Source organism: Carya illinoinensis, chromosome 7, assembly GCF_018687715.1.
Source record: "Carya illinoinensis cultivar Pawnee chromosome 7, C.illinoinensisPawnee_v1, whole genome shotgun sequence".
NCBI lineage: Eukaryota > Viridiplantae > Streptophyta > Magnoliopsida > Fagales > Juglandaceae > Carya > Carya illinoinensis.
Window position 1 is genome coordinate 32,531,471 of NC_056758.1, and position 19,470 is coordinate 32,550,940.

The 19,470-nt window shown below is 37.4% G+C and overlaps 2 protein-coding genes across 2 annotated transcripts; both read left to right on the forward strand.

Moving 5' to 3' along the window:
* The first annotated feature begins 1,431 nt into the window (after positions 1-1,431).
* LOC122315625 (protein phosphatase 2C 32-like) lies at positions 1,432-8,653 on the forward strand. The gene is made up of 4 exons (XM_043131646.1): positions 1,432-4,509; positions 5,981-6,094; positions 7,605-7,869; positions 8,339-8,653. The coding sequence occupies exons 1-4, from the start codon at positions 2,296-2,298 to the stop codon at positions 8,452-8,454; spliced, it is 2,709 nt and encodes a 902-aa protein (XP_042987580.1). The 5' UTR covers positions 1,432-2,295; the 3' UTR covers positions 8,455-8,653.
* Positions 8,654-14,736: 6,083 nt separating this feature from the next.
* On the forward strand, positions 14,737-15,720 carry LOC122314887 (germin-like protein subfamily 2 member 4). The gene is made up of 2 exons (XM_043130521.1): positions 14,737-14,936; positions 15,049-15,720. Exons 1-2 carry the CDS (start codon positions 14,825-14,827, stop codon positions 15,594-15,596), a joined length of 660 nt encoding a protein of 219 aa, XP_042986455.1. The 5' UTR covers positions 14,737-14,824; the 3' UTR covers positions 15,597-15,720.
* The last annotated feature ends 3,750 nt before the right edge of the window (positions 15,721-19,470 follow it).

Consider the following 19,470-nt stretch of genomic DNA (forward strand, 5'->3'; position numbering starts at 1 on the left):
TAATAGTTTTTTCTATTTTATTTAAATTCTAGAGTTAAAATGAAATTGATGGATAATGCTCTTTGGATGGAGGCTTTTGACGGATGAAGTGCACCGATCGCTTCATTTATATTTTTGTATTTCTATATTTTTATGAATATATTTTTAAAATATCAAAAACAAATAAATACAAAAAACAAAAAAAAAAACAAAATGCAAAATGAAGTGATTGGTACAGTCCACCGATCAAGATGGTCGGTCTCATCCTAAATTGATACTCGATGACTAAAGTGACCACAGACCACGTGGAGTCGTGGACCATGCAAGTTTCTAAATCTTTATAGTAAAAAGTTTATAATATTTGATATTTCTTTAAGAAAACATATCTTAGTTATGGAGATCTCAGGGACATGCACATATACACTTCATACTCTCTTGAGTTTCTACAATGAGTGATTAAGGTGATTTATCAGTTCATTTTTTGAAACTTAGGTAAATGAAACGAATAACAGTTTGGTGCATGTGGAATTTACTAGTGAAAAAAAAAATATTTATGAAATAAATAAATTTGCATTCATTTTCATAAGTGAAATGAGAAATTAAATTTAAAATAGAAACTAAATTATTTTTGAAAAATGATATTTATGGTTTTAGAATATGCAAGTCTCGCGTACTTCATTTGAAAAAAGTGGGTAAATATAAAATTTATATATTAATAGTAAATCACTTTTTTTAAAAAAATAATAATATGACTTGTGTATTCCACAATTGTATTTAATATTACTCTTTATTTTTTTATTATTCTATTTTGCTATCCTCACCCATTCTTTTGCACCACTAGACTCAAAAGTATTCCTTGTAGGATCAAGCAACAAAGTTAGGATTATAATTATCGAACAAAAAATGCCCCTCATATTTTTCTTATTTTTCAAATTCTGGTGACAAAATAATTAAATAAGAGAAAAATAAAGGGGGGAAAAAAAAAGTTGGGTAAGAATTTTTCCCCTCACTGATTTTGGTGGGGACGGAACGTCTGGTCCCCCCTACATTCATCCCTGGGCCCTGGCAGTGCTCCCTCGGAGAAGTATCACTACGTCCTTCTCACCGAGTCAATCGTCTCCCACCATAACTATTTACTGAGTATTTGGGAATTGTACTGGTTTTGTGGCATTGGGATTTTGTTGACTAAATTCAGTTTCATTTTTTTTATTTTATCCTCAATGAAATTATGGTAAAAATAAAAAATGGTGGCGTCCCCACCTATCTAATTTCATTGATGAGAATGATGATGGGGTTAGTGGTTATTTATTGACTCCAATACCACCAACACACGGCCCAATCATTCGATGGAAAATTTTATAAAATTAAATGCAAAGAAATGAACAGTTCCTCCTTCTCAATGTAATAATAATATTATATACTTTTGGTTTTTATCTTTTGATTTTTGTATTAATTGTTTTTGGGTTGGAGTGGGTTTTTATTTTTTATAGTATTTACCCTCCCAAACCATTTGAAAACCCCAAGACGGAGACTCTCCTTGATGAACTCAACTTTGATTCTTCATCATCATCAGACCGAATCCCTATTTTTTTATGTATATTTTCTTGACTATAAATATGTTTCAACCGATACCCACATTTTCTCTTCTCCTCTCTGCTCTGCTCTTCTCTTCCCCATTTAGTCAAAATACGTACCCCAGCTTTCAATCTTTGATTTCTCGCGATAAAACTATTTTCTGTAGTTTTTTTTTTGTCCTTTTTAAATTCTCTTGCAACGCCGTGTTAGCGTTTTTTCTCCTATTGTCCGCAATCTGCATGATTCAATCATAGGGGGTGTATTGCTTTTTCTTATTTGGATATTTGTCAGATTCCACAAAGATAATCTGAAATGGGTTTGTGTCTTTGTTTGTTTCTGATGTGTTCCATTCATTGATTCACCGTCCTTTGGCGCTCCTAGATCTGTTTGCGGCTCTGCTGGATCCACTGCTTTATTCTTGCTTTACCACTATCCACAAGGTCAGATCATGGGATTTTTCCGTTTGTAGGTGTTGATTTGTCTCGATATTTTCTGCCTGCTATTCTAATTGACGAGAGAAATTGGCTGGTTTGCACTAACTGGCTATGTTTAATGCAACACACTAGGCTTTGAGTCAGAGACTGATGATGCGTAGGCACCAAAATAATCGTAAGGTGGTTCTGGGCTTTATTGGGTTTTTGCTAATTCGGCCGATTTATTTTCTTCTATACTGGTTCATGGTGCATAGTTACATAAACCCTCCTTCTCAGAGGTATCCCTTTTAAGTTCTAAAAGTAATTAATGGGTAACGGCACTTCTCGTGTTGTCGGCTGTTTTGTGCCTTTCAGTGAGAAAAATGGCGTCGATTTAGAGTTCCTAGACCCATTAGATGAAGGATTAGGCCATTCCTTTTGTTACGTTAGGCCCTCGATTTTTGAATCTCCTGCCATTACCCCATCAAACTCTGAGAGGTATACTGTTGATTCGAGCACCCTTGACTCTGAAACTTTAAGTGGGTCATTTAGACATGACCTGATAGATGATTCCTCTGGGTTACACAGACCAAATAAGACCATCCCGGAAACAACATTTAGAACCATCTCAGGGGCTTCCGTCAGTGCCAATGTTTCTACGGCGAGGACTGGTAACCAGAGTGCATTGTTTGCCAGCGATGTCCAAGAGCCTGCTGCATCTTTTGAAAGCACCTCCTCATTTGCTGCAATCCCTTTGCAGCCTGTTCCTCATTGCTCCGGGCCATTGAACGGATTCATGTCCGGACCTCTTGAAAGAGGCTTTGCTTCAGGTCCTTTGGAAAGGGGTGGTGGTTTCATGTCCGGGCCAATCGAGAAGGGTGTGATGTCTGGTCCACTTGATGCTACTGATAAATCTAACTTCTCTGCACCACTTGCACGAGTTCGTCAAAGAGCAGGCCTCCACCGTCTCATGAGGAGTGTGAGTGGACCGATGAGGAGCACTTTCTCCCGGACATTCTCAAAACATTCTGGGGGACCTGGATGGATGCAACGGTTTTTCTTCAATCCTGTATCTCAATTAGCCTGGCATTCTAAGGAGCCAAAGTTTCGACCAGATGCCTCACGAAACTTTCTTGATGGGGTGCCATCGGAAGGGGAGTATAGATGTACTCACAATTTGCAATGGGCTCATGGCAAGGCTGGTGAAGATAGGGTACAAGTTGTGCTTTCTGAAGAACAGGGATGGTTATTTATTGGAATATATGATGGTTTTAGTGGTCCAGATGCGCCAGACTTTCTGATGAGCCATCTTTACAAAGCTATAGACAGAGAACTGGAAGGACTGCTTTGGGATTATGAAGATAAACCTCATAATGATCAATTAAAACCAGAACTCCATGAGACTGAAAAAACAGAAGCAGCTTCAGAGTCCAGGAAGGAGGACCAGCCGAAGCCTCATTCGAGTAAAGTGATTTCTTGTAGTTTAGAGGATTCATGTAGGCCTGTAATTATCAGAGGTCAATCTTCTAACTGTGAAATAGTAGAGGAAAATGAAGAAGTTAGGAATGGTGTCGAAACCAATGGTGAGAAGCCCAGCATTTCTGGATGTGCAGCCGTTTCAGTTGCAACTGCAAACTTGACTGGTCAAGGCAGGAAAAGCATGCGTCTTTATGAGCTACTTCAGATGGAGCCTTGGGATGGACAAGGTTCTATGCTAGTCTCAGAGGTCGGAAACCAAAGAAAGGTCTCATGGGATTTTCAATTGAGTCAAGAAACCTCACAAGAAGATCAGGTAAGATCTCACTCATTGAACCCCAAAATCGATAGTTGTAGCCATCGGGGTGAAGATCCCACCACATCAGGTGAAGATGTAGGGGTTGGGGTTGAATCCAGTAATCATGGTGCAACTGCTCTTTGTGTTTCAAGGGAAAGACAGAATACTAGAAAGTCATTAATTGGTTCAAAGATTAGAAAAATGTATCGGAAGCAAAAGTCGTTGCGAAAGAAACTTTTTCCTTGGAATTATGATTGGCACAGAGAGGAGACTTGTGTGGAAGAGAGAATGGTGGAACCCTCAGGACCTATTAGGAGATGCAAATCTGGTGTTGTTGATCATGATACAGTTTTAAGGGCAATGGCTCGAGCTCTTGAAAGGACCGAAGAGGATTACATGGAAATGGTGGAAAAGGCTCTTGACAAAAACCCGGAGCTTGCTTTGATGGGGTCATGTGTTCTAGTGATGTTAATGAAGGATCAAGATGTGTATGTCATGAACCTTGGGGATAGCCGTGTGATCTTGGCTCAAGAAAGGCCAAATGACCGTTATCCAAATCCAAATTTTTCGAAAGATGATATGAGCTATCGAAATAGATCTAGAGAGTCATTAGTGCGTATGGAACTGGACAGAATATCTGAAGATTCTCCTATGCCTAATCAGAACAGTCAGATTAACAAAATAAATAAAAACCGGGAGATTTCGTTATGCAGATTAAAGATGAGAGCTGTTCAGCTTTCCACCGATCACAGTACAAGTGTTGAAGAGGTGACATTTCTACAACAAATCTATATCATCTTGCTTTTTGGATCTGTCTTTGGCATTTCACAATCATTTTTGGTTAAAATACACCTAGATACCATGTTGCTTGATGTAGCTCCTTTAACATCCCTCAGGTTTATATTTTTATAATCATGCTCCTGTGGTATCCAATTATTCAATTAAACTACTTTCCTTTGAAAAAAAAAAAAAAATTGTCACGGGAGAACAATTGTATATCCCAATAGATGTGATCAGAGAGAGATGTGGGTAGTGAGTGTATGGCATTATGTTCATCTTATATGACTAATTTATATTGATGATTTTAAGATAAAGTGAAAATGAAATTAGTTGATCAGGACTGCTGGATACAAAATGGAGTATGATTAAAAAATTTGAAATCGAGGGGATGGCAATAAAACTACACTAAACCACAGGGGTGTAGGTGCATTTTACCCTTGCCCTTTTTGTGATTTTGTAAATTGCTGTCCTTTTTTATTTTTGAAAAATAATTTAGCCACAAAGAGATTATATAAAGGTAAACCTACAAACCGATATGGCTTGATGTGGTATGTCAAAGTGTAAAGTTACTTTTATTATAAAGTAGATCTAATGGATTTCATGAAACCACAACAATTTGTGGGTTTATTTTGTGCAATTTATTTGTGACTGTAACACTTTTTTTTTTATAAGTAGCCTTCACCCGTCCTTGTATGTTCATGCATATGGAAGTCGCATTTATAGCAGTAATTGACTATTGCTACAGTCTGTCCTCCGCATATTAGAATCAACCTTTTGGTTCAGTTATACCGAGAAAACAAGAACATATTTCTTCTAAATTACAGCCTCTTCTAATTTAATTTGTGGTCTATGTACCAAACATGTGGTTTAGGAACTATTTGTGGTAAAGGCCTTGGGCTTGGAGGTATGCTCCCTCCAAGTCTAAGTTCGAATCTCACTAGATGTAAACAACCTCTAGGGGCTATCAGACTAGGGGATTTTCCCCTTGAATTACCTGTGGTTCACTTGTAGGAAACTCCTTGCCAAGAGCCTGTGCACCCTTGGGATTAGTCGGGATACTGTTCCAGAACACCCGGTGCCAATAAAAAAAAAAAAAAACTATTTGTCATTGCACTGGAACCGTAATTAATTATTTGCTCAAGCAACAAGTAATCATCTTCCGGGTCCTGTTAATTAAATCTGAATGTCAGAATTAGTTGCCATATCCATGCCTTCTAGTAGTTTAAACAATTACAATTAGTTGCCTGAAGTTTTGTTCATTGATTAAGTTAGACTTCATAATGAACTGCTTTCATTTAGGGTTATAAAGAAATCAAACTATATTGTAGTAAATTCATTTGCCTGAAACTAGAAATGGATTAAGAAAATTAGCAAAAAAGAAATAGGAAGGAAGAGAAAATTATGATGAAGTTTTGGGATTATGTGCCAACAATTTGTGTTATTTTATTTTCTGTTGCAGGAAGTTTTTAGAATTCGGGCAGAACATCCTGATGATAACCAGGCTGTGTTTAATGATCGAGTTAAGGGTCAACTGAAAGTCACCAGAGCGTTTGGTGCTGGGTTCCTGAAGAAGGTTAGTTGCTCTTGAATTTGTTGTTTCTTAGCTGCGCAACATCTCACTGAATGTTTAAGCTCAGTTGCATCCATAAGATGTACATGTTATGTCTGTGTAGAATCATGCCTTTGTACACATGCTTGGCATAACTACAATGTCACTAGAGAATAGAGGACTACACGCCAGCAAGGAAACATGATGCATACTTTGTTGCTCAAGAATAGGATTTTTTCTTTTTCTGAGTGCAACTATTTCTCTTCCCCTTAATCCATGAGCTGTTCCTAAAAAACAGAAGACTTCTCTCTCTCTCTCTCTCTCTCTCTCTCTCACACACACACACACACACACACACATTAAACTCATCTCCCAGAACCTTTTTATATCTTTTTTCTCTTGTATCGATGTTATTTGGGATTAATGCATAAAGCCTCCTTAAACTACTACCCAATTTGCAGTCTAAGCAATATTCATAATATTTTATTTCAGAAAATGTGAATCGTGCAGTTTTTTTAACTAGGCCCAAAGTTGAGGTGTCCCATCCTTGAGCAGTAGGCATTAAAATATTAAGCAGTAAGGAAAAGAAAACCATTTTTAGAATTGTGAGGAAAAAAATTGGTTTGGTTGTATCTATGATTGCTTTTTTAAACTTTCTGTTAGCGTGATTTTTACCTGGTTTGATTCCAAGTCTTTACTCTTCACTTTATCCAAACATACAACCATGATCTTGCCATTTCTCTTTCAGCTGTCAGTCACTGCAGCTGTGTACTTAATGTTGGGTGACATTCAGTGGGATGTGGGAGCAAAAGCAGTTTAACTGATGGGAGTATATCTAAATATTTTGCTTTGGAGAATGTGAATCATGCAGTTCTTTAACTAGGACCTAAGTTGGGTTGTCCATAGGAGCTTTTCTGAATAGAAGTTGATCATGATTTTCTCACACCATGTAATCATGGACCACTTAGGGTTCTATCTTGGACAGGGCAGATAGCTGTAAAGTGTGACCTTAAGAGATAGATCATATAATAATCACTCATTTTTTGGAGCATTAGACACATTTCATGGGATACACTATCAATGATTTTCTCACACCATGTAATCATGGACCACTTAGGGCTCTATCGTGGACAGGGCAGATAGCTGAAAAGTGTGACCTTAAGAGATAGATCGTATAATAATCACTCATTTTTTGGAGCATTAGACACATTTCATGGGATACACTATCGATGGTGTGATTGTCTGGATTTAAGCTCTATGTTAGGCAGTTTTCTCTTGTTCCTTCAATCTGGTTATGATTCTTCCAAGAGTTACTTGGCTTGTAATGCATCTTAAGCATAGTATGGGACTACAATGAAGTTCAGATCATGCAACTCAAGAGGTTAATTAAAGACCACTTTGCATCCTTTCGTTTACTTGAAAGGGGTATCATTGATGTCTACTTTTGCAGACTCTCCATTTAATCCATCTCTCTTATGTATTTTTCGTGTTATTGCATTTCAACATTTTTTTTAATTTCACTTGTTGGGTGCAGCCAACTTGTAATGAAGCTCTGCTGGAGATGTTTCAGATTGATTATGTGGGAAATGTTCCTTATGTCAGCTGCATTCCTTTCCTTCTTCACCACCGACTTTCCTCAAGTGATCGATTCCTAGTACTCTCCTCTGATGGACTTTACCAGTACTTTAGCAACGAGGAGGTAGTTGCCCATGTCACTTGGTTCATAGAAAATGTTCCTGAAGGTGATCCTGCCCAATACCTCATCGCAGAGCTTCTCTTTCGTGCTGCCAAAAAGAATGGTAAATTGATTAACTTAGTAGTCTTTTTCATTTCATCAGCACTTAATGAAAGCTTAGATTGGATAATACTTGCTAATTTGGAAAGGAAAAAGAAAAGACTTAGGTGGGCAGACAGGAGTAGAATGTCTCCTCTTTCAGTTTAATATGCATGGATGACAACACGTTTCTTTTGTATGTTCCATTAAGAACATTTCCTTGCTCAAATAGTGGGTAATTTCTGATGATGATATAGTCTGTAGACTTTCTGAAAAGGTTTTGAAAGCCAGTATAGATAGGGTTGACACCACTGGGTATGCTATTCTGCTTTATTATTTGCTATAATCTCTTGCTTGAACTTTGCTTTCCTGAATTAGAGACTAGTTGGGACAAAAGACCATGAAAGAGAACCCTAATGATGGATGGTAGTAAAAATGATCTGCTTGTATTTGCTTTGTCATTCTTATGAGTGCTTCCGGATGATTTTTTGCAGGAATGGATTTTCACGAGTTGCTGGATATTCCACATGGGGATCGACGCAAATATCATGATGATGTTTCTGTTATGGTGGTTTCACTGGAGGGAAGGATCTGGAGATCATCTGGATAGTTGCTTCACATCTTCTCTTTTATTCTTCTTCTATTTTGGGGGGTTCCCCCCCTCTCTCTCTGCTAGGTTTGTTCTCATTTGCACATAGCCTCAACAATGTCACAATTTTCAGGCAAGGTCTAAAACATTTATGAATTTCAGAACTTGGAATCATACTCTGGACATTTTTGGAAATAGAAGTTCATTTATTCCTTCGTTATGTTTAATCTTGACAAGGCTGGAGGATCTGACACAAAGCAAGGAACCATGATCGGTGCCTGGCTTTCCCCACCATGTGCCAGTTCTGTTCTTCCGAGTTTGGAACTACAATAGTCCTTATATCAATCTGTTCAAAACTTCTTTTGAGATTGTACTTAAAACTCAATTTAATTGGTCAGTTAAAATAGTAGGGGACAACTGGACAAGGCCATAAGCAGAAAAACCCTTAATTATCACCTTCTGAATACCAATTATTTTTGTAGAAATTGAGGTCAAGTTAGTAAAAGGAGTATCATCGATGGACTTTGATCTTTCTCTCACAGAAAGAAAATCTCGACCCGCTGAATACATTTTTCTTAGATGGGAGTTGAGAATGTTTGAAATCCACCTTACTTTACGGTGGTGAATTGCATTGCTTTATATAATTGTTTGCAGAATGTACATAGTTAATACGAATTAATAAATTTACAATAAAAGGAAACAACGTACAAATAAGACTCACAATCATGATAGTCAACTCTCACATATATGGAAAGAATTTGATTGAGTGATATCCTCAACAACCCCCGCAAGCTGAGCATCAGATTGGATCGGACGTGGAGCTTGGATCAGAACTCAAAGAGTGGTCGAGGAATGTTCTTGGTAAAAATATCAGCAACCTGCAAACGAGAGGGGACATGTTGGGTATAGAGCTTGCTAGCGACAATAAGTTCACAGAGAAAGTAATAGTCCAACTCAACATGCTTAGCCCGCTCGTGTGAAACCGGATTGGAGCTAAAAAAAAGGGCACTCTTGTTGTCACATAAGAGAAGAGGCTGCCGTGGGATGGATACCTGGAGGTCATGCAGGAGATGTGTGAGCCAAATGAGTTCAGCAGCAGTGGAAGCAAGGGCACGATACTCAGATTCGCAACTGGAACGAGAGACAATTGGCTGTTTCTTAGCACTCCAGGAAACCAAATTGTCACCGAGATAAATAGAATAACCAAAGGTTGAACGATGAGTATCGGGGCAGCCAGCCCAATCAGCATCAGAATAAGCAACAAGAGCACCAGGAGAGGAGGAGGGATGAAAAGTTAAGCCAAAATGAAGGGTGCCTTTGACATAGCGGAGGATACGTTTAACAGCTAGAAAGTGATCGTCAGTTGGAGCATGCAGGTATTGACTGACAGAGTTGACAGCATAAGCAATATCAAGACGTGTGATGGTCAAGTACTGGAGGGCGCCAACAAGATCTGTAGAGAGTGTGATTGGAAAACAGAGGACCATCGGCGAACAGATGCTGAGAAACAACCATGGGAGTGTGAAAAGGCTTATTCTCAAGTAACTGAGCTCAAGAAAGAATATCTCGTGCATATTTGAGCTGACTGATGAAGAGACCATCAGAAGTGGAGGAAGCTTCTAGACCAAGAAAGTAACTGAGGGGGCCCAAGTCCTTAGTGGCAAACTCATAATTGAGTTTACAAGTGGAGCTGTCAAGAAGGGAAGAAGTGTTGCCTGTAATAATGATGTCATCAACATAAGGAAGCAGGTATATAATATCTGACTGCTTATGAAAGATAAAAAGAGATGGATCAGCACGACTGCAAGAAAAACCAAGGTGAGTGAGAAAGGAGCTAAGGCGCTAAAACCAGGCACGAGGTGCTTGCTTGAGACCATAGAGAGCTTTCTTCAACTGGCATACATGATCAGGGAAGCGAGGATCAATATACCCTAGAGGCTGCTCCATATAAACTTGATTAGTGAAAGTAACATTGAGAAACGCATTCTTGACGTCAAGTTGACGAATGGGCCATTTCTGTGTCACAGCAAGAGAGAGCACAACGCGAATAGTGGTGGCCTTGATTACAGGACTGAAAGTATCAGTGTAGTCAAGACCAGGTACCTGTTTATAGCCTTTGGCAATAAGGCGTGCTTTGAGACGTTCAACAGATCCATTAGGCAGGTATTTGGTCTGGAAAACCCATTTGGAGCCCACAATGTTGGTGTTGACAGGTCGAGGGACCAAAATCCAGGTACTATTACTCTTAAGGGCATGGATTTCTTCATCCATGGTAGCAAGCCAAGCAGGATTCTTAGCAGCAGATTTGAAACCTTTAGGCTCAGTTGATGCAAGAAGAGTAGGAAGAATACCAAATGAGCCAAAGAGGCTAAGATGCGCTGGGTGACGAGTCTTGAAAATACTAGCTTTAGCTCTTGTAATCATAGGATGAGAACCCAACGGAACCACGACAGCAGGAGCAAGAGCTGCACTGGACTCAGGTGGAGGAGCCAAGTGCTGCAAAGAGGGACCTGCAAGGACTCATTCATTGAATCAGTACACATAATACACAAGTTAGACCCAGATTGAGTAATATGTGAGGAAGAGGTGTCAGAGGGAGGCAGATCGGTATGGAGGAGGCCGAGTTCAAGGAAATTGGAAAAATTAAGGGAATATAGGGGTTGGGCCTGAGAGGTGGCAAGGGAAGGAAAATAAGTTTCATCAAATTGAGCATGGCGAGTGATGTAGAGCCTAGAAGTGATAGGATCTATGCAGCGAAATCCTTTATAAGAAGTACTGTAACCCAAAAAAATACAAGGAATACTGCGAGGAGAAAGTTTGTTAGGCATATAATCACATAAGCATGGATAGACATGGTAACCAAAAGGGTAAAAGTTTTCATAATTTGGAGAATGACCATACAAAATCTCAAAAGGTGACTTACCTTCAAGAAGTAGTGTAGGCAAACGGTTGATAATGTAGGCTGCAGTGCTAAAGGCATCAACCCAAAAACGAGGAGAGATGTGAGAATGAAAAAGAAGGGCGAGGCCTGTCACAGTCACATGACGATGTTTTCTTTCGGCATGACCATTTTGGGCAGGTGTGTATGGACATGAGAGTTGATGATGAATGCCTGAAGAGCGAAGATGATCTTGAAAGAAATTACTAGTGAATTCGGCACTGCCATCACTTTGAAAAATTTTGATGGGGGAGGGACCGCAAAGATTCCAATGCATAAGATCAAGCATATTAGACGACCTATGTTCATTTCGAGAATAAGGCAAGCGATGACTTTTGGCAATTTGACAAGTGCTACATAAAGCAGGAGAAGGCAACAAAGAGGTAAGATAAAACTTTCTTTTTTTATTTAAAAGAGAAATAACGGAGTGATTGACATGTCCAACTCGTGCATGCCATAAATCATAAGATGCATGAAGCGATTTATTTTTAAGGACATAAATAAAAGCAGGATTGCGTTGTTTGAGCACATATAAGCCATCATCATGCTTGCCGATTACCACCACCGTTCCTGTTTTGAGATTCTGAATAGTAAACAAATTATTAGTAAATGTAACAGATAATGGAAAATCAAATGTTAATTTACTAATGGAAAGCAAATTTTTGGTGAAACGAGGAACAACTAGGACATCGAGAAGATGGAGATTCGGGAGAGGATAAATTTTACCCGTGTAGGTAATGGGAAGTGACGCATCATTCCCAACAATTACACAATCCTTACCCGTGTAACTTTTTGACTGGTCCAGGTTGGTTGAATCCGTAGTCATATGAGCCGAAACCCCTGTATCCATAAACCAGTCGGACCCCACGTTTTCAGAGGTTGCAAGAACTGGTGAAGGCTTCAGCGAGTTGAGCAGATGGCTCACTCCGAGCGTAATGCTGGCGACATCGATCAACATAGTGGCCGTCCATCCTACAGATTTGGCAACGTGGAGGATGACGGTGCTGACCCGAGCTGGAGCGTCCCTGTCCACGGCTGGAGGAGCCGCTGCCATGGCCATTTGGGCCACCTGGAGGATTGCGAGCAAAGCCACCACGATGGGGAGAATTTTTGGTGACTGTAAAAGCCGCAATAGAGGAGGAAGAAGCCTAAAGAGATTTCTGAAAAATCTCAAAACTTTCAGCCTTGGAGGTTAAATCCGAAAAACCAGGGAGAGGGGTTTGGGCCATTTGAGTGGTGGAGAAGCTCGAAAAATCAGGCCCTAGGCCACGGAGGAACCAGTGCACTTTATCAATGCCATCAACAGGCCGACCAATGGCATGGAGCTGATCACAAAGTGCTTTGAACGCACAGGCATATTCGGCTACAGAACGAATCCCACATTTCATCAACTGGAGATCATCCTTAATGCTAAGTTCTCATGCTTTCGAGTGGTGGCTGAAGGTGTTTCCATGGCAAGCCACACCTCACGAGCGGTGGAGAGACCTACAACTTTGGCCATAGCTTTCTCCATGAGGGAGGAGAGAAGGAGGCTGGGCAGGCGCTGGTCCATAGCCTTCCATGCCAGGTATTTGCTGTTTGGTATCTAAGAGGTTGGTGGGTCAAATGGGGGTGGCGGCACAAGGGTGCCATCAATGTGACCGAGCAAATCTTAACTCTCAACAAGGGGAAGAAGTTAACTCTTCTAGATGAGGTAATTGGATGATGATAATTTGATGGTGAGCATGTGAATCAAGGTGTTGAAGAGAAGGAGGGTGGGTGCGGGATTAGAGGCCATTTGGATCGAAGGAGGTTAATCCAGGTATGCTCTTGATACCATAAGAATATTTGAAATCCATCTTACTTTACGGTGGTGAATTGCATTGCTTTATATAATTGTTTGCTGAATGTAAATAGTTAATACGAATTAATAAATTTACAATAAAAGGAAACAATGTACAAATAAGACTCCTACAATAACGACAGTCAACTCTCACATATATGGAAAGAATTTGATTGAGGAGTGATATCCTCAACAGGAGTTTACACGTGTTTCTTCTCATATTATTCATCATTTTTTTTTATGTCAAACAGAATAACGATTATTCTGCATGTTAGTTCTAATAGATAATCTACAGCGCCTAAAAACGTAGAAATACTTTTGATGTTCAATTCAAAGTTATCAAATCAAAAAATGTCGAAAATCCACCTACAAGTTGGGTTGTATGGCTAAAAATCGTCTTTATTAGAATTTTATCAAAAATAGCAAAATCTCAATAATCATGCCAAAATTAAATATTTAATAAAAGAAGTAATCTGTTAAAAAATTGACCCAAATCGGTTCAGAATCACTTCCTAAACGATGAATGAAATATTACCAAAAAAAAAATGGAGATTCAGAAGAGAAAATAGTGGATTTTGGCCTCGGAAAAGATGTATACCGAGCAAGGCTGGATGACCATGACATACGCACCTAAAAGAAGTTTCCGAATTAGGGTCATATGTGCGGTTTTTATATTTGTAGTTAAAGTTATGGCCAAAATATTGATACATATTCGAAACTTTTTCAATTAGAAAAAGATCATAGTTATCTGTTATCTTTGAGCCGATATGCCAAATCAAGATATCTCAGTACCATCAACGTGTCATCTAACAACTCAGTATCATCTGACTTGGATCATACTGCATCATTATATCATGCATAAATATTTATATACCCAGGACCTATGATGCAATATCCACTTTTTAGCAACTCTGCTAGCCTGGTTGATTATACACAAAAGTTAATTTTGTTCGGGAAAGTGGGAAAACAAACAGTGCAGCAAAAGTAAGGCATAATAAAGCTAGTAGTGGGGTGTCGTCCCATCTGACTGACCCATTCTTCAGCGCAATGAGTTGTTGAGTTCGGTAAATGATGCTTAGTGTTTACTGCCATTTCTTGGGTAAATTTTCAAACAGATTGTTAATTTCTGTGTCCTCTTTTTTTGACTGTACGGAGAAAGTTGCTATTTATCCTTATCATGTCTCACCAACCACGCCTCATTGAGTTGGCCATAGCCGTTGTGTTTGGTTTAAAGTTGTATCACTTCTAAAGTTCTCTCTTAATTGGCAAGTTTGCTCCAAAAAGAAAAGTAAAGCAGCAGTTAGGTAGGTTTTTCCAGGGCCATTGTTTTGGTTTTTGAAGTTTAACCAACACATTCAAATCTAAATAGTGCATCAGAAAAAAGGGTAACACAGATGTATATGGTTTTCTTCTTCATTAAATATTTAATTTCTTTGCTTTGGATTTAAGTTGAAATCATACTCTCTGCTTGAGCATCACATCAGAACCTCTTCCTATCTATCTGTTTCTTATATCTATCTGTATATAAATGAAGCAGTTGGCTGTTCTTTCTCCATATTCAAACCAAGCACATTCCAGTACTCCTCTTGGTTTAACTAAATATAGCAATCTCTTTCTAGTTATCTCAAAACATGATGGCAAACGTTCTTGCATGTCTGGTCATCTTTGCTGCAATCTTCAGCTCTGCTGTCTCATCCGATCCTGACTCCCTTCAGGATCTCTGTGTTGCTGCTCCCACTTCAGGTATATGATATGATATGATATTTATTTGAATGCTCATGAGGGGTAGATATATATTTTATTGGGTTGAATGTACTTTCTTATATACGTACGTACGTACTCATTCATGCAACAGGTAAAAAGGTGAACGGATTTTTATGCAAGGACGAGGCAAATGTAACGGCAGCTGATTTCACATTCGACGGTCTGGCTAAGCCAGGACTTATTAACAACTCGTTTGGTTCAGTTGCAAAGCCAGCCAACGTGGATCAGATTCCAGGTCTCAACACCCTGGGGGTGTCGATGGCGCGAATCGACTATGCCCCCGGTGGACTTAACCCTCCTCACACCCACCCGCGTGGCACTGAGATCGTGTTCGTGCTGGAAGGCGAGCTGGAAGTGGGCTTCATCACCACAGCAAACAAGCTAATCGCCAAGACCATCAAGAAAGGTGAAATCTTTCTGTTTCCCAAGGGACTGGTCCATTTTCAGAAGAACAACGGCGAGAAGCCCGCTTCAGTGATCGCGGCCTTCAATAGCCAATTACCCGGCACCCAAGTCATTGCTCCGACACTATTCACGGCAACACCACCCGTGCCAGACGATGTGTTGGCTATAGCCTTTCAGGTTGGTAACAAAGACATTGACAAAATCAAAGCAAAGCTGGCTCCCAAGAAGAAGTAGTACAGAAGTATAAGTACTAGAGACCATTTACCTTGCAAATTCTTTTCATCCCTATGTATAAACATGTGAGTCTAATATGGCGTATATTGGAGGACAGATTTTGAATAAAATTGGATATCTGCAATGATGTGCGTGAAAGAGTTTCTAATTCAAAGCAAAAGAGAATAAAATTGTCCTTCAATTGTGACATGGTCTATCAATGGGTAGAGGAGTTCAGAGATGCTTAGGAATTAAATTCCCTTCATCCGTGCATGCAGGTAGTGTTGCTGGTAATCAGCGGTCGAGATATCCATTTCATGGTAGATAAAAGTGGATTTGATTAGAAGAAAGATAAAAGTGGATCAGCTAGCATTAATGCCATAATAATTATATGTTAATGCGCGCAGCTAATTAAACCACTGAAATTAATCTACTCCATTGATTCTATATTTCGGCTGCTATTGGTGCATCTAAAATTGAGTTATATAAATATATATTATTATAATTTGACAATACCTAAACCGTCAAATTATAATAATTCATACATTTAATTAAAGTTTTGACTGTTAAAGTCCACAAAAATAAAGCATGTGACACAATCTTTAATAAATGTAGGATATATAGGCTCGTTTGGTTGTTAGGCTCAACTGAACTCAATTTAATTTAATTTTAAACTGAGTTTAAAATTGATATCCAATCATCCAACTCGCAAATTACTAAATCCATTTCAATTCAAAATCTCTTTACGTGAGACTCACAACTTTTTTCAAATCAACACATCTTTATACGTGAAACCCGCAATCTTTTTTAACTTATCATAAATAGTACTAATCAAATTCATCTTAATATCTAAACTCATTTTAGATTAACTCTACATAACTCACTCAATCAACTCAACTCACTACTATTTATAAAAAAATTCAACTCAATTCAATTCAGTTCAGCTTAACATCTAAATACAACCTAACTTTTTATTTAGTTTTCAAAATCGAATATTTTATACTCTGAATTACACAGACTTTGTATCACCAATTAAACTAAAGTTTGATTAACCTAGGAGTAATATATTTTTTAATAATTTTTTAGGAAAAAAAAAATATTTTTATGTCTTGTTTGGTTATATGGTTAGAATAGATTAGATGAAATATTATGAATAATAATAATTTTTTAGATAATGAGACAAGATGGTCTTAACTTTTTAAAAGTTAATAATGTGATGGGTCTCACCAATTATTAAAAATTATTTTTAATTATTGAGTTAAAAATATTATGAATATATTTAAAATAAGTAATATTTATTATTAGTTTAAAAAATCATAAACATTTTGATTTTTTTAAAATATATTTTGTATTATTATATTATAATCTATTTATTATACTATATTTTATCAAATTTGAAATATATTTTTCTAATTATATTACAATAAAATAATTTTTGTAAGTTTAGTGATATTCAAGATATTAGTGGCCGTCTTTTTGACTTTTGAAGAGCAAGTAATCATTATTATATATTTCTAATCATTATTATTTATTTCCTACGCCTTTTTTGTTGATTGCTGGATGGACGGAAAAAATTCGTTCATAAAAGTCGGGCTAGTGTGCCCCCGTCAGATAAAATTTATTTTTTATTTTATTATTTTTTTAAATAATTTTAAAATATAAAAAAATATATTAATATATTAATATTATGAAATTAAAAAAGAAATGATATTGCAATAGAAAAAAAATATTACAAGAGAAAGAGTTGTTATTTAATGTAAAAACTTGATCATATATAAGTTAATGATAGCTATATATATAGGAGGACAAAGGAGTAGGTATATTTTAAATCTTAATTGATGGCTAAAGATAAGTCTTAATTGATGGCTAAATAGTCTTAATTGATGGCTAAAGATGGTCATACAAATAAGTTTATAACACTTCTCCTTTGGATAATCATACATAAAGAATCTGTCTCGTTAAAACCTTGTCAAGGAAAAATGCAGTGGAAAAAAAACCAATGGTGAAGGAAAAAGAGTACAACATTTATGTGTATCGCCAAGTGCTTTAAGATTGCCTCATTAAAACCTTGTAAAGGAAATCCAGTAAGATAAAATCTTAGTGAAGGAAAAATAATACAATCAGCTCAAGTCTTCAAGACATTACTCCCCCTGAAAAATGCATGATAATAGGTTTTCAAGTCTTTGCATTATAATGTTCTGCACAATCTTCTTAAATGTTGCAGTTGGTAATGCTTTCGTAAATAAATCTACCAGATTATCACTGAACCGTATCTGCTTGACATTAATTTCACATTTTTCCTCATGAATTGCAATAATCTTTTTGTGTGGATCTGAAAGATAACTTGTATATGCATATCCAACTAATTGTGGACTTGATCCATGCTGATAAAATAATCTCATATCAATCATACCTCAAAGGTAACGAATGACATGTTTAATACCATTCCAATGTCTTCGAGTTGGTGCGAAACTATATTTTACAAGTAAATTAACTGAAAATGTAATATCAGACCGAGTACAATTTGCAAGATATATCAGGACTCCAATTGCACTGAGATAAGGTGCTTCAGGACCAAGAATTTCTTTATCTTCTTCACAAGGACGAAATGGATATTTCTGCATATCAAGTGATTGAACAACCATTGGAGTACTCAGGGGATGAAGACTTTATAGTGAAAGGTCTTTACGTTGATGCATCTCAATATTGTGTACCAACTCTTTAAATGATGCAGTTGGTAATATTTTGGTAAACAAATTCACTATATTAATTCAAGATCTTTTTAACATTAAATTCACTATTCTTTTACAGTTGTGCTCTTCTAGAGTTCTTGTAAATAACATAGTAAGTGGAGAAGTCATCAAAATTAAGTCGCCAACCTCCATATTCAACAAAAACGGTGGCAACCTTTTTAGACCAGACAAGCATAGGAGGATTTTACAGCTCTTCTGTAACTGTCAGGCATTGCAGGTCTATGATACTACATCTATTGTCTCTTGTAGAGAGATGCTTCACGAGAGACATTGTGAAGCAATAGAGATACTTTATCCTTTATTTTACTCACCTGAGGATGTTGCTCTTATGATAAAATGATAAATTCATTTTTTTGGAATGAGTTATTTTGATGTCGTTTTAGAATCAATATTTATTAGTGCTCAATATTCTACCTCTGTTATGACTATATCTCGGAGGTTATTAGATAAAATGAATGAAATTAACCAACTCAATAATCAAATATCTTAATTGCGTTAGAAGCTCTCTGCGAAGAGTCGTAAAAACGAGAAACTGAAAGAGGAGAATAATGTGTTAAAACAGTACGCCCGTGATCTTCAAGATCAGCAGCAGCGGATATTTGAAAAAGTCTAAATACTTAGAGAATAAGGACAAGCTGCATTTAATCTCGTCGTGGATATCTGAAAAAGTTCAACTTTTAAGAGAGTATGGGCAAGCTGCTTTTAATTTCACGGTCTAGTAAATAATTGTAGAATATATGTATTTAACATATCCTTTATTAATATATATAATTTTGTCTTGCTTTCTTAATTTTCTCTATAAAAAAAATATTCAGCTCATCTTTATTCGCATCTCATTTTCATTCGCATCTCATTTTCTTTACTTTTCTTTAATTAGTCTGCATTCTTATTCTGTAATCTTTTTCTGCATTCTTACTCTACAATAGCCCAGCAATCTTCTCGTGACCAATATATGAGGTATTTTACACCTCGTTCACCAGTTGTTTCTATTTCTACCGTAGGTACTATAATGCAATACGATAATGATCTGACTAATAAGTCAGAAGATGATGCTATCTACGAGTTTGTGAGTCTCGGTACCTGATACTCATCAACCATTGTCAAATTTTCTTAGCTACTACAATTCAAAACTTGTGAGGCTA

Excerpts from the sequence above, each read along its gene's own strand:
- LOC122314887 (XM_043130521.1), top strand. The coding sequence starts at position 14,825 with ATGATGGCAAACGTTCTTGCATGTCTGGTCATCTTTGCTGCAATCTTC. Across the intron at positions 14,937-15,048 it reads TGTTGCTGCTCCCACTTCAG|GTAAAAAGGTGAACGGATTT; the intron begins GTATATGATATG and ends TTCATGCAACAG.
- LOC122315625 (XM_043131646.1), top strand. The coding sequence starts at position 2,296 with ATGGGTAACGGCACTTCTCGTGTTGTCGGCTGTTTTGTGCCTTTCAGT. Across the intron at positions 4,510-5,980 it reads ACAGTACAAGTGTTGAAGAG|GAAGTTTTTAGAATTCGGGC; the intron begins GTGACATTTCTA and ends TTTCTGTTGCAG. Across the intron at positions 7,870-8,338 it reads TCGTGCTGCCAAAAAGAATG|GAATGGATTTTCACGAGTTG; the intron begins GTAAATTGATTA and ends GATTTTTTGCAG.